This window comes from Mytilus californianus, unplaced genomic scaffold (genome assembly GCF_021869535.1).
Source record: "Mytilus californianus isolate M0D057914Y unplaced genomic scaffold, xbMytCali1.0.p SCAF_2, whole genome shotgun sequence".
Taxonomy (NCBI): Eukaryota; Metazoa; Mollusca; class Bivalvia; order Mytilida; family Mytilidae; genus Mytilus; species Mytilus californianus.
In genome coordinates, this window is record NW_026262668.1 from 20,996,322 (window position 1) to 21,020,227 (window position 23,906).

The following is a 23,906-nucleotide window of genomic DNA, read 5'->3' on the forward strand; positions in this document are numbered from 1 at the left end:
TTCCCGCGCAATTTTAGCCCTGATAATATTAAGTCTGGCATGTTGTTATTATGTCAGGTATGCTGTTATTAAGTTAGACATGCTATTATTATGCCATGCATGTTGTTGTTATGTCAGTATCATGTTGTTACTATGCCAGGAATATGTTTTTATTATGCCAGGCATTCTGTTATGTCATACATGGTGTTAATTTGTCAATCATGCTGCTTTATGTCAGCCATACGGATGTCTGATACAGAACGATTGTTACTGATTATACTACACACACAATGCACTTCCATAAAGATGATAACATCTTCTATATGTTCTACCATTCCTTCATTGTATCACAGAACAATATGTTTTCTAGAAATAAGGTGTTGTCTGAACTCATCAAATGTTATATCTTTCTGATTTCATTAGGCAATCTGTGAAGCTGAAGAGTTTTTCATCAAATGTTATATCTTTCTGATTTCATTAGGCATTCAGTGAAGCTGAAGAGCTTTTCATCAAATGTTATATTTTTCTGATTTCCATTAGGCAGTCAGTGAAGCTGAAGAGTTTTTCATCAAATGTTATATCTTTCTGATTTCATTAGGCAATCTGTGAAGCTGAAGAGTTTTTCATCAAATGTTATATCTTTCTGATTTCATTAGGCATTCAGTGAAGCTGAAGAGCTTTTCATCAAATGTTATATTTTTCTGATTTCATTAGGCAGTCAGTGAAGCTGAAGAGTTTTTCATCAAATGTTATATCTTTCTTATTTCATTAGGCAATCTGTGAAGCTGAAGAGTTTTTCATCAAATGTTATATCTTTCTGATTTCATTAGGCATTCAGTGAAGCTGAAGAGCTTTTCATCAAATGTTATATTTTTCTGATTCCATTAGGTAGTCTGTGAAGCTGAAGAGTTTTTCATCAAATGTTATATCTTTCTGATTTCATTAGGCAGTCAGTGAAGCTGAAGAGCTTTTCATCAAATGTTATATTTTTCTGATTTCATTAGGCAGTCAGTGAAGCTGAAGAGTTTTTTTTTTGTATTCTTATTGGAATAACCTTTGCCCCCCTTAATTTAGAATTAAGCCCTATACATATTAGCTCTTAACAATAGTAAAGTTCTTAATTAAATACAAGTAAATTATATGTTGAATACAATCAATGGCGAGCGTTATTTATCAGCCATCCGTGATGATATCGATGTCAGTCACGACTGCAGATGCTCTCCAAAAAATTCAGTATTTCGTCTGTATTACGTTATGTCACGTGAAATACATTTATTTTTAAGTATGATATAAATTGTATGTTATTTGGCTTTTCAGTATCATTCAACATTTCAGTCCTCAACCAGCATAATCCCTCTCAGAAAGCTCTGTGGAGCATATTGGTGTTTCGGGTTGATACGGACGGCATATTGATTAATTTCAACTTTTTGAACATAGTGTAAGAGCCTATAGTAAAACAATTTCTTGATTCCAATATTGTCGAACAAATGATCAGTTTTTCTTTTACCATAAATTCATAATCAAATAATGTAATTTTTATATCATATAAGATTTAGTTTATGGAAAATATTAAAGCCTTATTTCATGACGTATTGAATTATATTTCTAAAAACAAAGGAAGAAATATGTCCATCTGATAAATGTTATGTGTTTTTCTGATTTCACAAGGCAGTCAGTGAAGCTGAAGAGCTTTTCATCAAATGTTATATTTTTCTGATTTCATTAGGCAGTCAGTGAATATGAAGAGTTTTTCATCAAATGTTAAATTTTTCTTATTTCATTAGGCAGTCAGTGAAGCTGAAGAGTTTTTCATCAAATGTTATATTTGTCTGATTTCATAAGGCAATCTGTGAAGCTGAAGAGTTTTTCATCAAATATTATATTTTTCTGATTTCATTAGGCAGTCAGTGAAGCTGAAGAGTTTTTCATCAAATGTTATATTTTTCTGATTTCATAAGGCAATCTGTGAAGCTGAAGAGTTTTTCATCAAATATTATATTTTTCTGATTTCATTAGGCAGTCAGTGAAGCTGAAGAGTTTTTCATCAAATGTTATATTTTTCTGATTTCATAAGGCAATCTGTGAAGCTGAAGAGTTTTTCATCAAATGTTATATTTTTCTGATTTCATTAGGCAGTCAGTGAAGCTGAAGAGCTTTTCATCAAATGTTTTCCTGTAGAGCAAGTCAAAGATTTTTACAATCATCTACTCAATGCAGCAGAACAATATGGGAAACCTGAGGAAATTTACATACTCAAAATGTTTCTGGCCCAAGCAATGACACAGATGAAAGGTTAATATACTGCTTTGTTTTTATTGTCTTCCAAATTATTACAAATTTCGTAACCCAAACGCAAATCAGTTATGGACATCTGTCATAAAAATAAGAATATGTGGTATTATTGCCATTGAGACAACTCTCCACCAGAGACCGAATGACATAAAAGTAGTCTACACTTTGAAAAAAGTATAACAAAAATACCGTACTCCAAGGCAAGTTCAAAAAGGGGGAGGTCTATAAAAACAGACGAATCAAAGGAACAAGTAAAAAAAAAAAAACTTCCATATTCCTGACTTGGTACAGGCATTTTCGGAGGAAAATGATGAGATAAACCTGATTTTATAGCTATCTCAACCTCCCACTTGTATGATGGTTGTTTATAGTTCCGTTATATTGACAAAATTGTGTGAGCTACCAAAACAGACATAATAGGAACATCATATTGCCGTTTATAAGACGTTGAAATCGGTTTTGCATTATTTCAATATCATCGCAGTGATGGAAATGAAAGGCGAACGATACCAAAGTGATATTTAAACTCATAAGTCGAAAATAAACTGACAACGCTATGGCAAAAAATGAAAAAGATGAAAAAACAAACAACAGTATACAAGACACAACACAGAACAGTAGAGACTGAGCAAAACGAACCCCCCAAAAAGTTGAACTTGGTAATTAACGTCAAAAATCAAACCTAACTTTGTATTTGTACTTTTTATACAGCCATATTCAAATGCAAGGACTCTTGTCTAAGGGAGCTAGCATTTGATTTTTATGGAGGGGGAGCTAGGATGAAAAATGTTGTCCTGCATTTTTTGTAGTTGTAATTTCTATGCTGCCTTTTTTTTATTAGTTTATCCTGACTTTTTTACATAAATTGTCATCCTGCCTTTTTTTTTTGCAAAGTTGCTCATTCTGCTTTTTTTTAACTAAAAACTCCTGTCCTGCCTTTTTTCCCAAATTTCATCCTAGACCCCCCACCCCATAAAAATCAAATGGTAGCTCCCTAGTTGCTAACCAAAAAACGTAAAATTAGTAATGTAGCAAGTTTTAATTGTATTTAATTCTGATATATTATAATATATATAAGTAGATATAATATTCCGAATCAATGAATATGTTAAATAAAGGGAACCAATGTTTCGATAGCACGACAGATTTATAAGTAATAATGACACATACCTCAAAATGGAAATCGGTTTTCATACGATATAAAAGTTTCTAACAGTACCACGTGTATTTAGTTTTTGGCACCCATTTTATGAAATGAGGGACTACTGTAATACCCCGTATGAAATATTCTACACAGAATGTACACGGATTATAGTAGGAATATTGCATTGAATTCCTAACAGAAAAGAGTTATATTCTAGTCAGACAGTAGTAGGAATCCACACAGAAAATAGCCCAAAATTCAAATTAGCAGGAATAATTTGTCGGGAAAATAAAATTCCTACTAGAAAACCTGGTAGGAATTTTTCAAAATTCCACCTATAAAAAAATATTTTCTAGTAGGATTCTAAAAATATACAAAATGTAAGTGTATATTTACAAATAAATAACTGGGTCAATCATTTAAGTTTGAATCTCAACAACAAAGAACAAAGGAAATGCATGGAATATATTCATTTAAAAAAAGTTGACTTTTGAAATGTATGATGAAACTGTGATATATCCAAGCTAGAAATTGTGTTATATATGTAGATGGACAAAAATTTTGATTAGATGAAATTGAAGAGTTGTGAAAAAATAAGGTGTAAAATTATGCACTATTGTTGAATTAAGTGATTACTAAATATATTGGCAAACAGATCAACAATTTCATCTTAAAAGTATAAAAATTACCTTCACTCTACATGAGCCATATTTTCTCATATTTCAATATTGTAATTGTTTGACTCATGCAGCATTGTGTTCCAACACAACTTTTCATTCTTTTACCCTCCAACTTTTGAATTTATGAACTGGAACTTCGTTGCATTTAACACAGCAAAATTTGTGTTATTAGCAAACAGGAATCCAGTTTAAGATAAGTAAAAAGATTCCATGTAGAAAGATTTTCTAGTAGGAATAAATTAATTCTGGTAGGAATCTTGTAGTAGGAAAATGAATAATCTAATCATATTTTCTGTCCAAATTCCCATTTAAGATTTTCAAAACAGAAAAAAATCAATACAGACTTTTAAAATTCCTACTAGGTAGGATTTTGCTAGTGAAAAGATAAAAAAATCCAGTCAAAATTTTGTTCATTTTCCCTGTCCGTCTACTTTCTATACAGAATCTTTGATTCTAGGTAGATTCCTACTACATTCCTACTAGTTTCTAGGTGGAATCCTACTACTTATTTCGTACGGGATTGTATTGATAAACTAGAGTTAGTTTTTCTCGCCCAAAATTTCAAATTGCTAGCAGTGGTTTGTGTACTGTAGGTATACAATCATGTAATTATATATTTAATTAGGTCTTCCCCCGTCGTATGACCTAGCGTTAACCAGAGATAGTTTATTTTCTTTAACAGTGGATACAAATAGACGGGAAGTAACCCAGTTGTTTCAGGAAGCATTTAAATCTATGTCATGGGACCATCCAGGGTACCATCATATGACCTTACTTGGATTTCTGGGAAGATTTATAATACGACAGGGAAAATATCAAAAAGGACTAAGGTAAATTATTCTGGATATTTTGTTGAAAATAATCAACCATATAAAGACAGATAGAAATAAATAATACGGGTGTAACAGGTAAAACTGTAATGACATTATTGTTTATACTAATATGACTAACAAAACATACTATAATGAACAACATTTTAAACCCAAGATTTTGTTTCTTCAAATTTTCAAACGCAAGGCATACAAGGGGCTTCAGGGTGAGAAAATTTGAAAATTACATTCACATATAATAATGGTTGGGTATGCCAATTGCTCCACGAAAACCGATTCAAAATGACTAACATTTGTTCTATCAGCAATCAAAACAGAGCTTTATAATCAATGTAAAAGTGTACTGTAAGAGTATTGTGAATTAGATGCCATGTTAAAACCTTCCAGATATTGTTATAATGCATATAGTCGAAGTCAATCACCTAATTCAACAGCATTAAACTATTCCACTTTTCACTCTTTATTCAAATATTTTGCCATTCTGGAGATATATTTAAACAGTTTAGTTTGTATATATTTTGCCATTCTGGAGATATATCTAAACAGTTTAGTTTGTCATAAATAAGACAAAAGACACAAAATACAGATCTAAGAGAAATCGAAAGTCAATAACAGCTAATACATCAATCATGTTTTCACATGGTATGTATATTCATCAGAAAACATCCAACTAGCGTAAAAAAGTTCTGAATACTCTGAGAAAAACGTAACTCAATGCCCAAATATAAGTATCAACAGTATGTACGACCATAAGTGTTCATAACCGATTATCAACACACATTTATGTATGTTTCAATTTTCTAATACCGGTAACATAATCAACTACAGATAAAGACGATACTATTAATACAATATTTTACTAAAGTATTTGATTCATAATCTTGAAAATAAGTGTATTGAAAGGATAAATAAGTTTTCATGGATCTTATCTAAATTTGCAGGCTCTTTAAACAACATTACTGTCAAAATTAGGATATGATATCACGTCTGTAATAAGGTTTCTACAGCTACAGCCAAACTTTCAATCCTAAGTATTTTTTAAAAACCAAGTTGTACATCTTGTCTGGAAAGTTTACAATGTGTACGGTTTTCTTTGGTTCAGTTTATAAACGTTTTTGTCAGTTCAACTTATTTGTTTAACGGTCTTGACATATGTCGTTTGATTATTTTTGTCCTTAGGTGTTACTGTCTCATGAAGTTAACCCCGCATCTCCTTAGCCGTTACTGTCTCATGAAGTTAACCCCGCATCTCCTTAGCCGTTACTGTCTCATGAAGTTTACCCCGCATCTCCTTAGCCGTTACTGTCTCATGAAGTTTACCCCGCATCTCTTTTTATAAAGACAAACATGTCACGCGCTTTAATTTAGGACCTTTGGAACATATTGGTACAACAGAAAATGCTATGTACATCACAGGCTGAATCATCATTTTGTTTAAGTTAAATGATAACGAGAGGAAAACTTTGGGAAATTTATAAATCTAATTACTAAATAACTTCCCCAAAACTGAATATATGTTTATTGAACCTAATTACATTAATTCATAACAATTATTTAGACACGAGACAGGAAATACATGTATAAAAATCACATGAGTTAAGTAATTGAAGAAATACAATTTTACCGACAAACCATTCGTAATACCACACTTTTCACACTACACACTATTCAATCACGTGACGCGAAGTATATAAAATCACATGAGTAAAATGATTGACGCAATATTTTCATTCATTTTCAATTGAATCACTACCAAATAGAGTTAAGAAATAATTAAAATATGAAATCTAATTTCCCCTGAATGGTTTTGCCAGCATATCATAATACTATATCTTCCTTCTGCAAATTGTTAAATCTTGTTATTGAATGTTAAACGCGTGTGTATATTTATTATGCTAAGGACTATTTAAAAAGTAAAATAACAAAAAAACCGAACTGCAAGGAAAATATTTGTCGTACTGGTATATTTTAGCAATATTAATTAAGTAAACATTGTTTTATGTCATTTTTTAAAAACTTTTTCCATCTGCTTGGTGTACATATTTTGCCATATATTATAGGAAGTTTTCCCAATGGGGTATCTAATTTACTCCATGGTATCATGATTAATTCAACTTGATAGATTCTAATAATTTGGAATGGATAGCAAGAATTTGAACTTATATTAGGATAAAGCATGATAGATGCAGGATTTCCTATTACATTTACCGACATCTAAGTAAAAGTATATATGATCTATCTAAATCTAAGCAGGTAGGTTTTTTATAAAAATTTTTAGCAGAAGATTGACAAATAAATTAATCTTATTTTGAAGTAATTTATCATATTTTGCATCATTACTTCACATTTAGTTTTAGAATAATTCATCTTTTTTATTTCAGATTTATACAGTCCGCTATAAAGATGAAAGTAGATGGGAATACTAGAGTACACAGAAGGCTTATTGAATTCCATGTTCAGAAAGCTTTAGCAGAAGTATTTAGAGGTATACATGTTACCTTGAAAATAGTATTCAAACAGTTAATCACGAACTTCTTTTTTCCTTAAGCGTTAGGCAGAAGTATTAAGAAGTGTGCATGTTTCCTATATTCCATAAGTTCCTCTTTTTTCTTTTTAATATTCATAATTTTACTTTGCAGATTTGTTGATTTTTTTAATTGCTTTTTTATTTTTATTTAAATTGAAATCTTGATCAATCTCATAAATTTTCATGTTTTGTACCTCTCTGAACTAGTTTGATAATATTAGTAATCTAAACTTTTATTTGACAAAACGAATGTCTGGAATGCACACTGGCCAATTCGGAGTGTATGTGACTTAGTATTATGAACGATACAGTATAGCATGTTCATATTTAGTCAATCATGATCTAGTTTTAGTTAGGTGCAAGTAACAGACATGTTTAATTGTGTTCTTGGGCTGCTTTCCAATGGTAGTATACCAAATATATCTTCTTGTGCTTACTTAAGATTGTTTTCTCAATCAAATGATTATTTCAAACCCAACGATAACAAGACGTCTAAAGTCAACATACGGTCTTCAGCAAGAGACATGTGTCTACATACAATAATCTAATTAGGCATTTTGTGTCTATATACAATTTGTCAATGAAGTTTTGTTGTGTTAAAGAAAGGAGATGTGGTATGATCGTCAATGTGACAAATATCCTCCAAAATTACAATGCCGTGGATATAAGCAATTATAGGTAATCGCACAGCCTTCAACAACGAGAAAAGCTCAAACCGTATATTCGTCTATAAAAGGCCCAGAAAATAGGACAGACATGAACCAACGACAACCTCTGAAATACATGCTCCTGACTTGGGTCAGGCACATAATGAATGGGGCGGGTTTAAACATTTTCGTGAGCGCTCAATCCTCTCCATAACCTCGGACAATCGGCTTAACTCAATATATCGGTACAAAATACAACTAATATAAAAAAAAAGACACAAAGCACAGATAAATGCGTCTATATGCAATTTGTCTGTAAATGTTAGTCAATTTGTCTGTAAATGTTAGTCAATTTGTCTGTAAATGTTAGTCAATTTGTCTGTAAATGTTAGTCAATTTGTCCTTTTCCTGATCGGTTGATTATTAAAATTTTAAAATATGACGTCATATGTTCTTGCTGTCCTCTGAAGAACTTCATATTGTAACGTCACGAAGAAAAAGCGACAACGTCTAATGACATCACATAGAAAAAACACATTTTGCAGATCATTGGAAAAAGGACTAAAATAAATGCTTTTTACATATCGTCTAAAATCATTCTAATATGACGTTCTTATTTCGCTATGTAAACACAGCCGTGTTCTAATTAGCACAAAATATGTTTGACGCTAACGCTCAGTTGAAAATATCGACAAATATAATGCCTTACCATGTTTAAATGAGCATAGAGCATGACATGAAGGAATTATTTCTTAATTAGAGAAACAGATTAAACCATCGAATTCGGTGCAATACGACATTTCTTCCCTTACGACAATTAAATTCTTAATAATACCAAAACGCTCGACAAACCCCATTAAATTTCCAAATGTATCTTTCTCCAGTTAAGGGCATACGATACGGGTTTGATCCCATAATGAAAATTTGATGAAAATTTGCAAATAGGCTATTTATAACCTGATTAAATCAAATATGTAATAAAAAATATACCTTCATGTGCTACTTTTTGAGTAAAATGAGTTCGAAATTTCAGATATTTGCTCAAAATTCGGATTTGTGGACGTATTTTTCCTTCCGACAGAAATGCATAACTTTTTTGTTTTAAAAGATAAACACAAGCTGTTTTTTGTTAAATTATTTGTAATTTCTGTTTTATATAAGTATCGTATAAATTTATGAAATCTTTTGTTTAGAAATAACTCAAATTCATCAAATGTTCATGAATGTAGAAAAAAACCTCATTTTTTGCTGTATATTTATCAAATTTAAAAAAATGCATAATTGACATTTTCATGAAAATTGGTACAAATAATACGCAATCAAACCGAATGTCATTTAAAAAAAAGAGGGGTCCATGAACTCGTTTTCAAGTTAAATCAGTTTGAATGAAAAACATCAGTCGAAAAATACATCTTTTCCCGATATGTCACAGTTCATGACGTCGCGAAAATAACATTTTACGTTAGCAACGTCATTACCTCCCCTGTAACTGTATCGTATGCACTTTAGAAATATTGTATCATACTCGATGCAGTGGTCGAATCTATATATATTCTCAGTTATACATTTGTAATACGAAGTAAGAATTTTAAAAGGGCATTTATCCTTTCCTAGATTTAGATATTTTAGTTTTCCACGGGAATTTACGACAAATGAGACGAGTTTTCTTTCCCTATTGTTCATTTTGATTTTTTTGGATGGAGATTGCTCATTGTTGAAGGCCATACGGTGGCCTATACCAGTTATCTTCTATGTCATGGGTGTCTGGTGGAGAGTTGTCTCATTGGCAATTATAGCACATCTTCTTATTTTTATATTAACACAGAGAAGAAAAATAATATAATGATTATATAACTTTTCAATTTGTCAATTAGAAAACTTTTCGACAGCAGAAGAAGCATTAAATGAAGCATTGGACCTAGCTCAGAAAGAGGCTCCGTACCATTCAGCAATAGCTATCATATTTAATACATTTGGACTCATAATGGATAGATGTAAGTTAACTCGACAAATACTGATACAACAGAATCCCATTGGAGATAATGATAAATATAAAAATAAAAATAGGAAAAAACATTTTCTTTGTCTCTGTGGTATATTCAATATTTAAATCCTTGATAAACCTTGATCGAAAACAGTATTTTGACGGTACAATACGTTTTGTCAACAAAAAGTCGTGTGTCGTTTATGGTCTAACTGTTTTAGTTGGAGCGCCACTGGTGAGTCTTAAGTAGACGAAACGCGCGTCTGGGATACAAAATAATAAACTTGTTATCTTTGAAGTATTTGTAGATTAAAGATCTCAGTCGCCTTGTCGAAGATATCATAATGAATTTTACGTCACTTTCAAAACATAAGCTGGTGTCTTATTGTTTAAAATTGTCTTCCTATATAATCCTCCATGTTCCACATATGATTAAAATGGCTATAAATTAATATGTAGCATATCAAAATGAAAAAAAAAAGTTACATCATAATTTTTTATTAATATGAGTTGTAAATACAAGCAACAGTAGTTTACCGTTGTTGTAATTTCATCAGTCGACCGTTAGTCAAATCAAGGTACCGACAAAAACTGAAGGAAGAAAGAGAAGAAGGGACAGGTCGATAGGGCATGCGCCTGCTACTATGCATGCACCACTCGCCATGGGAAACTACACCCAGGTAAAATGTCACAATTTGGAACAGAACAAAAATGGTCATTATCATAAATTATCTGTATACAAAACTTTGAATTTTTCGAAATACTAAGGATTTTCTACCCCAGGAATAAATAACCTTATCTGTATTTGGCAAAACCTTTCGGAATTTTTGGTTCTCAACGCTCTTCTACTTCGTACTTTATTTGGCCTTTTTAACTTTTTTGATTCTAGCGTCACTGATGAGTTTTTTGTAGACGAAACGCGCGTCTGTCTTACACAATTTTAATCCTGGTATCTATGATGAGTTTACTGGTAAAGTTACAGATGAGATAACTTTTCTGGTATCTAAAGATCAAAGACTGCGAAAACATAACGCAAGTGAGTTGAAACAAAGACATATCGTTTAGGTAAACTAATTGGTGATGGTGACCGTAAAACTTATGAAATGTCTATTTCAGTCGATCGTCCTCATATTTGTGTAAGGTAGCGTACCTTTATTAATGAAGACAATATAGTATGAACACTCACGACCATAACGTACCAATTAAGATATGTAATCGCTATACGATGGAACAGAGGGTATGGTACTGCTGAGAAATGGGAAGTCCTGAAATCATTTCGTTTGTTATATATTCTAGTTTGAAGCGTACATTTGTGCCACTATCGAGAAAAAAAAGACCACGAGATGAAGAAGACCTTCTATTTTTGGTAGCATCCCTAAGCTCAAGTCCACTGAGATATGTAAGATAAAGGTTATTGAAAAACAGGACATCATCAATAAATCTAAGCTCAAGTCCACTGAGATATTGATTAGGGTTATTGAAAAACAGGACATCATCAATAAATCTGATTTTGCAAAATGCTTTTTTTTCCTTTTTGACTTTGATAATGTGTGGTATGAGTTTATATGAGTACGAAAACCATTTTGGCAGTAGGGGTGCACAATTAGTACCAATTGTAAACAAAAAGCTATGTTTGATGAGACGATGTATCCAATGTTTCTTTTGAGCATAGGGGATAGTAGTGTAAAGCGTAGAAAAATGAAAAGTTTTGATATAACTGCAACTATGTCCAGATTATGACTGTAGATTTTGCCGTGGATCTACAGAAATTTTAAGAACCACATCTGATTGACAACATTGGTTGAGTAAACATTCCAACATTTCTGAAGACCATCTTAAAAGTCATCGTGAATTGTCATACACATTATTTTACCTGTTACCTTTCACAAATGACAAACATACAGTAGTAAGTATTTAAATATATGATATTGAATAGTAAAACTCATCAAAGATACAAGACATATAGTTTGGTAAGCCAGACGCGCGTTTGGTCTACATACGACTCATCAGTGGCGCTCGAATTAAAAAATTTGGAAATCCAAATCAAATTTGAAGTTGAAGAATACGACAGAATCAACTGACTGATTGTTTTGTAGCTGGACGAGATGAAGACAGGGCTCTTCAGTGGTACAAATCATCTCTCGAGGAAAGACGGAAATTTGCAGATATATCACCGGAAATACTTGTTGCACCACTAAACAATATAGCAAATCAGAGTGTTAAACGAGGAAATAATGGTAAGTATTGTAATTTACATCAAATGAATATTATCTTTTTAATATAGGGAGCACTTGAGGTCACAACGGGTATTCGGTCGGGTTCGTTGTGCTTTGCGTTTATATGCATATGTCATGCCCACCGGACTTTACTTTATATTGAATTCAAAGGTTTAACCCTTATTAGAAATAACTATCAGAAGATAGATTTCGCTAAACATTGTAATTAAGTTAGTTTTGACAGAGTTGGATAATTGTCTTAAAAATACTAGATACTGAATGTCTGTGCTTCTTTGTTAAATTTATTTGTTTTTATAGTGATTAAGATGATAACACAATATTGACTGCTATACCCCTATTTTTAACATTTTTACCTATTGTGTCTGTTTGTTTTGTTCACGCATCGTTGTCAATATAATGAAATTTGATGCGACTGTCATACAGGTTTAGCTAGCTATAAAACCAGGTTCAATCCACCATTTTCTACATAAGAAAATGCCTGTACCAAGTCAGGAATATGACAGTTGTTATCCATTCGTTTGATGTGTTTGAGCTTTTGATTTTGCCATTTGTTTATAGACTTTCCTTTTTGAATTTTCCTCGGTGTTTAGTATTTTTGTGATTTTACTTTTTTCTTTGTGAACATACCAACAAATATTGTAGATACATGTAGTGTCAATGGAATCGCTATGGAGCTTATGGTACTTCCATAAGTTATAACCTGGCCTTTATTGAATGAATTTTCTGTATTCGGCTTACTTAATTACCGAAATGCTTGTAACAGTTAACCAATAACTTCACGCTGCTATGTGTACCCCGGTTGGACGTATAACAGTTTCAAAGAATGTTTTGTTTCAATAAGAGTGTTCTCTATTTTCAAAAGAAATTGTATCTACATTGGCCATTCTATTTAATGAAGCAACGTTTGGCTAATTATTTCAATCTGTCTTTAAGGGTTCTTAAGTTTAGAATGCGGATATTTCAGTGTAGTGAGTAAAATACTAGTAGTCAAATGTTTTATACTATAACAAGCGGTAAGCGACTTAGATTGTATGTTACTTTAATTTATCTTTGGAATTTTAAGTTAAGTAAAATATAACAGTTTTAGACAGTCCTAATCCGATTATATATCTCAAAACATTTTCTGATGTGCATGTCGTCAATGTCAGATTTTCATATTTAACGTGCAATGATACTATAATGCAGCTTAATATAATTTTACACAGTTTATTGGAATTTGTAATACAAGATATTTATCATGAAATAACAAAAAATTATAAGGTTGAGATAAAAATAATAATATAGCAATCAGAATTCTGATATAGAGCAGAAACAGTGAGGCTCGAATCAATACAGTAAGAAATACAAATAAATGACGAATTTGAAGATCATTTAAGTTAAAATTTAAAAAAATCTGCCAAATAAATTAATACTACTAGCCCTTCAGTATAACGGACAATTTGTCCTTTGGTAAATGCTTAGTACATGTTAAAGAGAATTGAAGGGAATTTTGAATGCATACAATTCTTGTCCCTTAATAAAAAAGATTCAGAAAACTTGTGACCTTATTTGAATAAAGATACAGTCTTTACACATATAATAAGATGACTATCGTGTTTCTATTCGGAGTATTTACGGTCTTGTAGGACATGACTGTCCTTCCATTCCACTGGTCAGTTCAACAAATGGTGACCAATACAGAGTGCAACTGTTTCACCTCCCTTTTTGTTGGGTTCGTGCTGTTAAATCATTAGTTTTCTGTTAAATGGTTTGTGGACTGTTGCATTTAGTTTTCTTGTATTTCTCTGCGGTCATGTTATTGTCCAGTTGTCTTGTATTTCTGTGTGGTAATGGCATTTTCCAGCTGTCTTGTATTTCTCTGTGGTCATGTTATTGTCCAGTTTTCTTGTATTTTTCTGTGGTCATGTTATTTTTAAGTTTTCATGTATTTCTCTGTGGTCATGTTATTGTCCAGTTGTCTTGTATTTCTCTGTGGGCATTTAGTTGTCCAGTTTTCTTTTATTTTTTTGTGGTCCAGTTTTCTTCGAATAGTAATTTTTATTGTCCATTTTGGTATCGTCTCTCTTTATCAAAGAATGTGAGACTATGTATCCACATACATGATTTATTGGACAATCAAAGAAAAAGATTAAAGCCATTCGTTATTTGTTTGATAATATGTATGTTGTCTTTGGACATAAAGTGTACCAAGCCATTGTTATTGCGATGAGGACTTTCTATGCCCTTTCTTATTGCTGATTTAATCTTTTCCTGTAACGAATCACAGTTAATGGTAAATATGCATGGTTAGATTCGTATACCTTGCTTAACTGGTTGACCTCTGTTTGCTCCCTGTAACACTTTCCTATTTTCTTAGCCACTACAAAGGAGATCATATTAATGTTTGGTACCAAGCTTTATACTGCTAAGCTTGTGATAAATTGTCAGATCCTTCAATGTTCTATGTTTTTTTTTACCGCATACATAATGTAAAATTGAGAATGGAAATGGGGAATGTGTCAAAGAGACAACAATCCGACCAAAGAGCACAAAACAGCCCAAGGCCACCAATGGGTCTTCAACACAGCGAGAAAATCCCGCACCCGGAGGCGGGATTCAGCTGGCCCCTAAACAAAAATGTGTACTAGTTCAGTGAAAATGGACGTAAAGTATATTTAAGTATATAGGCAATTACTCATCATTTATTCAAGTACCTTGAAACATGCAAATATCCTTTATAAGTCATTAGAAATATATATATATATGGCTTGAAAGAGACATTAAGCTTGCTTAGTGGAATAAATGAATTAATGTTGAAGTGGAGGAGAAAAAAAAAACTAAATAAAACAAAAATTAAGTAAATTTCAAACAAAACGTTGAGTGTCACTGATGTATTTTTGAATAGATTTAAAAATAGCAATATTCATATCATATGAAAATAATCTGTTTCCAAAAAGTAATAATTCAATATTTATGTCAACATTATCAGCAATGGAGTAAATAGAATCAAGTAGGATCTGTCTTACATCATTGTACTTAGGGCAAACAAAAAAGAAATGTTGGTTATCCTCAACAGGGTGATTACAGTTTGCACAAAAAGTGTTCTCGGATAAGAACTGATTAAACAAATGAGATTTTAGGTTGCTAGCATTATTTCTGAGTTGACAATGACTTATATCAAGTTTCCTTATCCTATAAAACTTGTCCAGTCCACTTCTAAATATACCCAAAGGAAGACTATTCCAAGGTCTTATAGTGGAAGGAATGAAACTATTAAAATAAGAGCTAGTTCTAGCAAGAGGCGATGAAAAGTGTTATTTTAATTATTTTAATTATTTAACATAGAAAGCAATGGGGCAATGAATTAGTGGTTTTATACCTAGTACTGAAAAGCACGTGAAATTCAAAGTTTTGAAATCATACCCATTACAATGAAAATTGGTCACATTTGTTGTTAGTTATCATGTTACATTAATTTTTTTATGTAACAATTATTTTGGTGTCAAATTACAACCTTCAAATTGCTACAGTAGGGTATCAATTTGTACTTTCATTCGAAACTGTTATTAATTAGAAATATATTTCGACAATGCTTTTACAGACATGCAAACTAAAGTTATTAAGAATGTAGTGGTCTTTGGAATTGAAAGAAAATCACAGATTCATACGTCACATCTCACTTGGTATATTATGTCAAAACGTATTTTGTATACTTGTGTAAAAAAGTCACCCTCGGGACTAGATAAAACTGACTCTATAAAAAAGTTTCAAAATGCCTAGGTATTACTACATGTGGATAAGAAGAGGATGAACTGACAAAATAATGACAAACCCAAACAAATAGCGATCAATACAAGTCTACAAACAATATCTGAATTTCAGTTTTGTTTCAATTCGTGTTATATTTTTAAAGTATTTGAAAACCTTTTATGGGTAATTTGTGTGGCGTTGTCCGTTTTGTCTACGTAGTGATAACTTTGATCTCTCTTATCGACATGATTTTATTGTCATTTGTTGTCTCCATATCCACATAGATATTGATTACCCCATTAGTTTCTCCTTGTCGACATGGGTTTTGGTTATCCTTTTGGCGTCTCCTTAGCGTCCTACGTTTTGATTTCTCCTTGTGGTTTCTTCTATCTTTCTGTAAATGCCAGGCATAACTTTCTTTAAACACCCATGTTAGATTTTTAATATTAATTAACATTGTATACGTACGTAGTACTGACTTATTTTAATCTATATGCATAGTGTTATAGTTATAAAGATGAAAACATAAAAATAACAAAACAGTTTTGCATTTTAATCATTTAAACCTGTCTAAACAAACTTAGAAATGTTCGTTGGTCTTATCCAATACAGAAGTCGTTATTCACTTATTCTTTTAACACGTTGATTTAATCAAACTTGTACTCGTTCATAGAAGCTTGTTTTGCTCAATCCTTATCAAAATGTCGCATTCTTTTGCCTTTTGGCCATGATGTGGACTTTTATTCGATGACCATATTCCTATCTTCATCAGTATGAGTAAATATTTTGATACTGTTGAACCTGGATATGAAAAGCATTGTAGATTTGGTATTTTTTTTTGTAATTATAGGGTATTCATATACAATTTTTTTTCAAATTGTGCATTTTTACGAACAAAATAGTAATAAATATCCTTTTATCGTGAAGGGAAATTTCTTTTTTTGTGTCAAATCCGCATTTTACAGTTTGTGATTTTCTAAAGTACATTCATGATTTTCAGGCTATGCACTAAAACTTACAGAGGAGGCGTTAAATATCAGAAGAAAATGTGGATGGAATGATTATTACACAGGCCTAACCTTACGTCAGAAAGCAGAAATATTCTTAGTACAGTATGTTTCATTCTCTTATTCCTAAAAAGATTAAGAAGAAAAAAAAATCTCAGAGAAATTAATTACACAACTCATACACACACAAAATGTAATCTAAAATGTAATACAATCATAACTACAAAATTGAAATTATCTCTTAAATTGTTATGAGCGATAAGGTGACAAATGTCCAATTTTAAGAAAGCATACATTACAACGGCCAATCGGAAAAGATGGTAACGTTAAAGGGACAAATTATTACTGAACCAGATGCGGATTCGACAATAAATATTTCATCAGTAATGCACAAACTAAACATGAATTTGAAAATACAAAATTTAATACAAAAGTTGAGGAGCTGATAAAACCAAAACGTATTAAAAGTTAAGCCAATCCAGACGATGAATATGGGCCATGCATGAGGAATTTACATTCCTTGATTTTAAAGGATTTACAAAATTTTATAACGGCAAATTTCAATAAAACAATATCTGTATTTTCATGCCAGTACTAGCTACTAGGTTGATGATACCATCGGGGAATAACAGTCCCCCACCACAGTTATCTACCAAGTGATTGTTATGCCATGAACGTGACCAATTGTACTACAACAGATACGAATTTCGAAAATTATCGTCTCCTCAGTGATGCCCGAACCAAAAATATTTGAAAATTCACAATTTAATACAAACATTGAAGAGCTGATAAATCCAACACTGACCAAAACTATAGCCAACCCTGGACAAGAAAACGGAGCTATGACAAATCAATTAACCAAAACAAGTTAAAAAAAAATACATTCCTTCATTTTAAATGATTTACAACATTTTATAACAGTCAATTTCAATAAAACAATATCCGCATTTTCATGCCGGTAACTACTCACTAGTCACTAGGTTGGTGACACCATCAAATAAATGTTTACAATAAGTCAAGCTGTCATGGCACAAATTTACTAGCATTTTCTTTAAAAAAAATCTGCCATGGGAACCAAAATCATAAAAGGGCAAGAGCATAATATAACTACAAAATAACAACTTATTAGATTAGATAACTTTTTTTCAATTGACTATTTGAAGAGATTGGAATTAATGGTATGAACGAAATGCTACATTCAAAACTATTATAACATATTACTGCTTCCATTTTTGTCTAAAATTGAAGTTAAGCAAACACAAATCAATCAATCCTTCCCACTAAAACATTTTTTCAATACTTTTGTTTATTAAATTAGTCAAAATCCGCTTTCAATGCAATAAGGCAAATTATAGATTCTAACCACCTACTCGTAGTATCTATTTTTTTTATTAATTTTTTTTATCAAGTATTCTGACATTACTTGATTAAAACATAGATAATCTAAAGTCGACAATGTGAAATAATCAGGTTCTAAATATTTTCGAGATTGAAAATCTATCGGAAGGTTTATCGCATACTAGATCTTATAATTAGTCCCCTAATGGCAAGCAGTTTCAGGCTTGTATAATCCTTGGGCAAATGTAAATACAATAAGGAGATGTGGTATGGTTTCCAATAGAAGAACTAACCAACATGGTCCAACATGGTCCACATGACAATAATTTTAGCAATTATAGGTCACCGTTCGACAAGAATAAGAAAAAACCCATAGCGTTAAGTCAGTTTTTAAAGGTCCCGAAATGAGAAATTGTGGAACAGTCAAACAAAATAACCAACGAACATATATATGACAAATCAATAAACCAAAACAAGTTAAAAAAAAAAATACAGCCAGTCATTGGTCAGATTTATCTGATACATGCTGGCAAAGGACATTTTTGGCCTAATGTTGTACTGAATTTGAACTGTTGATTTAAGATTTCAAGTCATGTCTGTTTTGGAGTTTAGGAAATGCCAACTAAAAACGAGTAGATCTTTATCCATTAAGTCACAATACATTCAATTATGACGTCCTGCAATAAGCCCCTCTTTGTGTTTTCGTGAAAAATACATAGATTTGGGTAAATAAAGGCAACAGTAGTATACCGCTGTTCAAAAGTCATAAATCGATTGAGAGAAAACAAATCCGGGTTACAAACTAAAACCGAGGGAAACACATCAACTATAAGAGTAAAACAAAGGAACTACAGAAACACTGAAGATTAACATAGTTTTCGGACCTACAAATATAGAGCACGTTCATGTACCCTCAAAATAACTTACTACATGTTTTGTTCATTAAAAACACCATTCATCTAAAAAATTGTTTAGTACTTACATGTGCTCAATATTTCCTACTTACAAATATGATTGAAAATATGCAGATTATGTAATTTTATTTTATAGAATTAAACAGTGACCTCTAAGATCGTAAATCATCGCGGTTAATGTTCATAATATTTTAAAGATTTTACAGTTTGAACTTTACACATACTAATTAATTGTTTAACTAGAATCACCTAGTTTTAGAAGTAACTAATTTTTGTAGGCACAATAGAGCATATAGCGCACGCCCTCATTACTATTATATAAAAAAACTGTTAAAGCCAACGTTTATTTGATCACGCATTGTAAAATAAGATAACATTAGCTAGTGGGTAGAAACTTTGGTGAAAAATGTGATATTATGTGTTGGTGTAAAGTAATGTTTCATCTATGTTATCATATTAAAAGACGGATTTAATTCACTAATTAATAAACAACAGTATTCAATAATCCATTTATTGTTGTTAGAAACTATACGCAAGACGCTAAAAAAATATGTATTAGGTGACAAACATGTTGCAGTTGTTAGTACACAATTTCCCTTGAACATTTCCCAGGATTTTTTTTTATTATTTGTATCTTGAGAGCTGAAATAGGGACACTTTAAATGTAAGGGCAGAAATAATCGACAGTAAACTATCTAAATGAATTCATATTTGACTTGAATGAAATAACCATTTATCAATTTCATGCGTTTGAAGCGCTTTTCATGATTTATTTTCAATAGGAAAACTCAATCCTAAACAGTTAAAAAGTAAAATAACAAAAATACCGAACTCCAAGGAAAATTGAAAAAGAAATGTTCCTTTTCAAATGGCAAAATCAAAAGCTCAAACACATCAAATGAATGGCCAGGGATTATTAATACGTAGAAACGCTATGAGTTCTATCACCAAGATGCACATAAGAATAATAACTAAATTAAATCTAAGGTCGACTTTGCCAACTTTTACCATTCTATCGACCTACCATAAAATATTTTGATACCAGGTAGAAAAGGACGGAGGTTACCTTTACGCTGAATTTAGAAAGAACAAATTGCGCTGGGCATATTTATTGACGAATGTGAATTCAAATCTGAAATATATATAGAGTGTCGTCGAAATACGCATTGTTTAAAACATATCAAATAGTCAAAAGGAAATACTCTTTATATGCACCAGAGAGCAAGCAATAGCAGGTTTGTTTAATCGGTACTTGCAAATTTGCTATTATATATAAGAACGTTTATAGCAAAACATGTATTTGATGACGCATTTGCATTATTAAATGTATAGGCTGACAAAATTAGGTAATATGAACAGGTGGATAGAAACTTTAAACTGTTATATATAATCAAATGAATATTTTTAAGGGAAAATCTATCGAATGGTCAATCATAATTCATATATAATTAGCCCCTTATTTGTTGCTTGCATGATCTATGCTGCGAATGTACTTTTATACAAAAACGTTGAACGTGTACTTTATAAGGTAATGGCCTTGTAAAAGGAATTGTATGTCAAAACATTTAATTCAATGAGTTTGTGGATGTAACTACAGTATAAAATTGAGAATGGAAATGGGGAATGTGTCAAAGAGACAACAACCCGACCACAGAACAGACAACAGCAGAAGGCCACCAACAGGTCTTCAATGCAGCGAGAAATTCCCGCACCCGGAGGCGTCCTTCAGCTGGCCCCTAAACAAATATATATACTAGTTCAGTGATAATGAACGTCATACTAAACTCCAAATTGTACACAAGAAACTAAAATTAAAAATAATACAAGACTAACAAAGGCTAGAGGCTCCTGACTTGGGACAGGCGCAAAAATGCGGCGGGGTTAAACATGTTTATGAGATCTCAACCCTCCCCCTATACCTCTAGCCAATGTAGAAAAGTAAACGCATAACAATACGCACATTAAAATTCAGTTCAAGAGAAATCCGAGTCTGATGTCAGAAGATGTAACCAAAGAAAATAAACAAAATGACAATAATACATAAATAACAACAGACTACTAGCAGTTAACTGACATGCCAGCTCCAGACTTCAATTAAACTGATTGAAAGATTATGTCTTCATCATATGAATATCAGGCACAATCCTTCCCGTTAGGGGTTTAGTATCATACCATCATAACATATATGAGAAGAACATAACCCGTGTCATGCCAACAACTGGTTTTTAAATAAATGTGTTTAGTGCAGATGCAAAGACCTTATAAGTGAATCAATATCAACGCCAAAATATGCAATCTTTAATGACCTGACAACAGTATCGTAACTATATCCCTTCTTAATAAGTCTATTTAAAGGTTTTGTTAGTTTCAGAGGTGAATACTGACATTTTTGTGCTTTATAAAGAATATTTCCATAAAAAATTGGATGTGAAATACCTGAACGTATAAGAAGTCTGCATGTTGAGCTATATTTACGAATGATGTCCTTATACCGATGATAAAATTTAGTAAATGTTTTGACTAGTTTGTGATATCGAAAACCCTGGTGTAATAATTTTTCAGTAATACATACATTTCTCTCGTTAAAATCTAAAACATTGTTACATACACGAGCGAATCGTACAAGTTGAGATATATAAACACCGTAAGATGGTGACAAGGGAACGTCACCATCTAAAAATGGATAATTAACGATAGGAAATGAAAAATCATCTCTTTTATCATATATTTTAGTATTAAGCTTTCCGTTAATGATATAGATATCAAGATCGAGGAAAGGGCAGTGGTCATTGTTAGTATTAGCTTTATTTAAAGTAAGTTCAACAGGATAAATTTCTTTAGTATACATACTGAAGTCGTCATTATTGAGAGCCAAAATATCATCCAAATATCTAAAAGTATTATTAAATTTGTGTATCAGATGTTGTTTCGATGGGTCTTTACTGATTTTTGTCATAAATTGTAACTCATAGCAATACAAAAAAAGGTCCGCAATAAGTGGTGCACAGTTAGTCCCCATTGGAATTCCGATAACCTGACGATATACGGAATCTCCAAAGCGAACAAAAATGTTATCTAGTAAAAATTCAAGGGCATATATAGTATCAAAGCATGTCCAATTGACATAGTTTTTTTGTTTATTGCTACTAAAAAATGACCTAAAAGAGTTTGAACATATATATTCACATTCTGACTTTTTAAATGCCCATTTAATTAGGTGTGTGAATTTTTTCTTAATGAGAATGTGAGGCAATGTGGTATATAGGGTAGAAAAATCAAAACTTTGAACAGATTCAAAATCACCAATATATGCATGCAATTTATCAAGTACTTCCAACGAGTTCTTGACACTCCAAAAGTAATTAATTCCACTATTTTCGAAGGCCTTATTTGAACAATTTATTATCAGGTTTTTGATTGTACCAAGTGTACTGGTAAGAAGAATAGACAATTTAGTAGTGGAACAATGGCTTGAAGACGAAATGAATCTATATTTGTAAGGTGTTTTGTGTAGCTTCGGAAGCCAATACATAGTTGGGACTTTCATTGTATTTGGTTCTGCTTGTAAAGCGGTAGCTAAAAGTTTATGTTTGTTACAGATGTCGTTTTCTGAAAATGGAGTCAGTTGGAATGTTGGTGAATTGGTGATTTCTTTTTTCAGAACCTCAATGTAAAATTTACGTCAAACAATAATAATATTATTAGCAGCTTTATCGGCCGGGACAAAAACAAATTCCTTGGCTAGTTCTTTTAGTTTATGTTTGATACGAGAAATAGGTTTATTGTGGTTATTGTTAAGAGTAAAATGTTCTTTAAAATGTTGAATACGTATATCAACTATGTTCATTACTGATTTAAAAAAAGAGTCCAAAGATTTTTTGTCAGCTTTTTCCCGTTTTATCCATTTCAAACAGTAAGTATGGAGTGAGTCGTGGATGATATTACGACACTCATTCCAATTAATAATTGACGGGGGACGATATTTAGGTCCTTTACTGAGGAATGATTTTAACTCTCGGTCTTGAACGATGTTAAGATCTCCTGTTATAACATGGGAAATGGGTCCATAAATGTATTCGGAATTACTGCAATTACATGAAGTAGGTGTATTTTCACTGATATTAACATCTTTACACAATTGGCTATAATTAAACACAAATTTCCGGGTAGATTTCTTGTAAATATAACAAATAAGAGGGAGCTCAGTATTATCAAAATATCCCGGAATTTGTTCTTTAACAGAATGGTCGTTAAAAATACCGGCAATATTTACAAAATCAAAACCTTTATTGACATACTTTATTTTAATAAACTGTTTTTTATGATCTTCAGGGCGATCAATTTTGGGAAACAGTTTAGAATAACAATATGCCATTATAATTTGAACGATTTCATACTTAGGACTGCTATTTGAAATTGTGTTGCAATCCTCTAAAATTTTATTTAACTTATTAACCGGTAATGAACAGAGCTTTGTTAACAGATAATGTCTGCCGTTGTTTTTTGAAATAGAAATTAGGTCCGAAATATTGGTATGATTGGTCCGAAATTTTCTTTGATTGCGATTTTTTCTACGACCATGAGAACGGTTTTTACGA

The 23,906-nt window shown here is 31.7% G+C and overlaps 1 protein-coding gene across 3 annotated transcripts in view; it reads left to right on the top strand.

Moving 5' to 3' along the window:
* Positions 1–23,906, top strand: part of LOC127729459 (uncharacterized) — a 36,763-nt gene that overhangs the window by 6,954 nt on the left and 5,903 nt on the right. For all 3 annotated transcript variants that reach the window (XM_052237279.1, XM_052237278.1, XM_052237280.1), the window contains exons 5-10: positions 2,112–2,271; positions 4,778–4,925; positions 7,307–7,410; positions 9,974–10,093; positions 12,180–12,320; positions 17,050–17,161. In XM_052237279.1, coding sequence (XP_052093239.1) covers positions 2,112–2,271; positions 4,778–4,925; positions 7,307–7,410; positions 9,974–10,093; positions 12,180–12,320; positions 17,050–17,161 — 785 coding nt within the window. The remainder of the gene's footprint in view (positions 1–2,111; positions 2,272–4,777; positions 4,926–7,306; positions 7,411–9,973; positions 10,094–12,179; positions 12,321–17,049; positions 17,162–23,906) is intronic.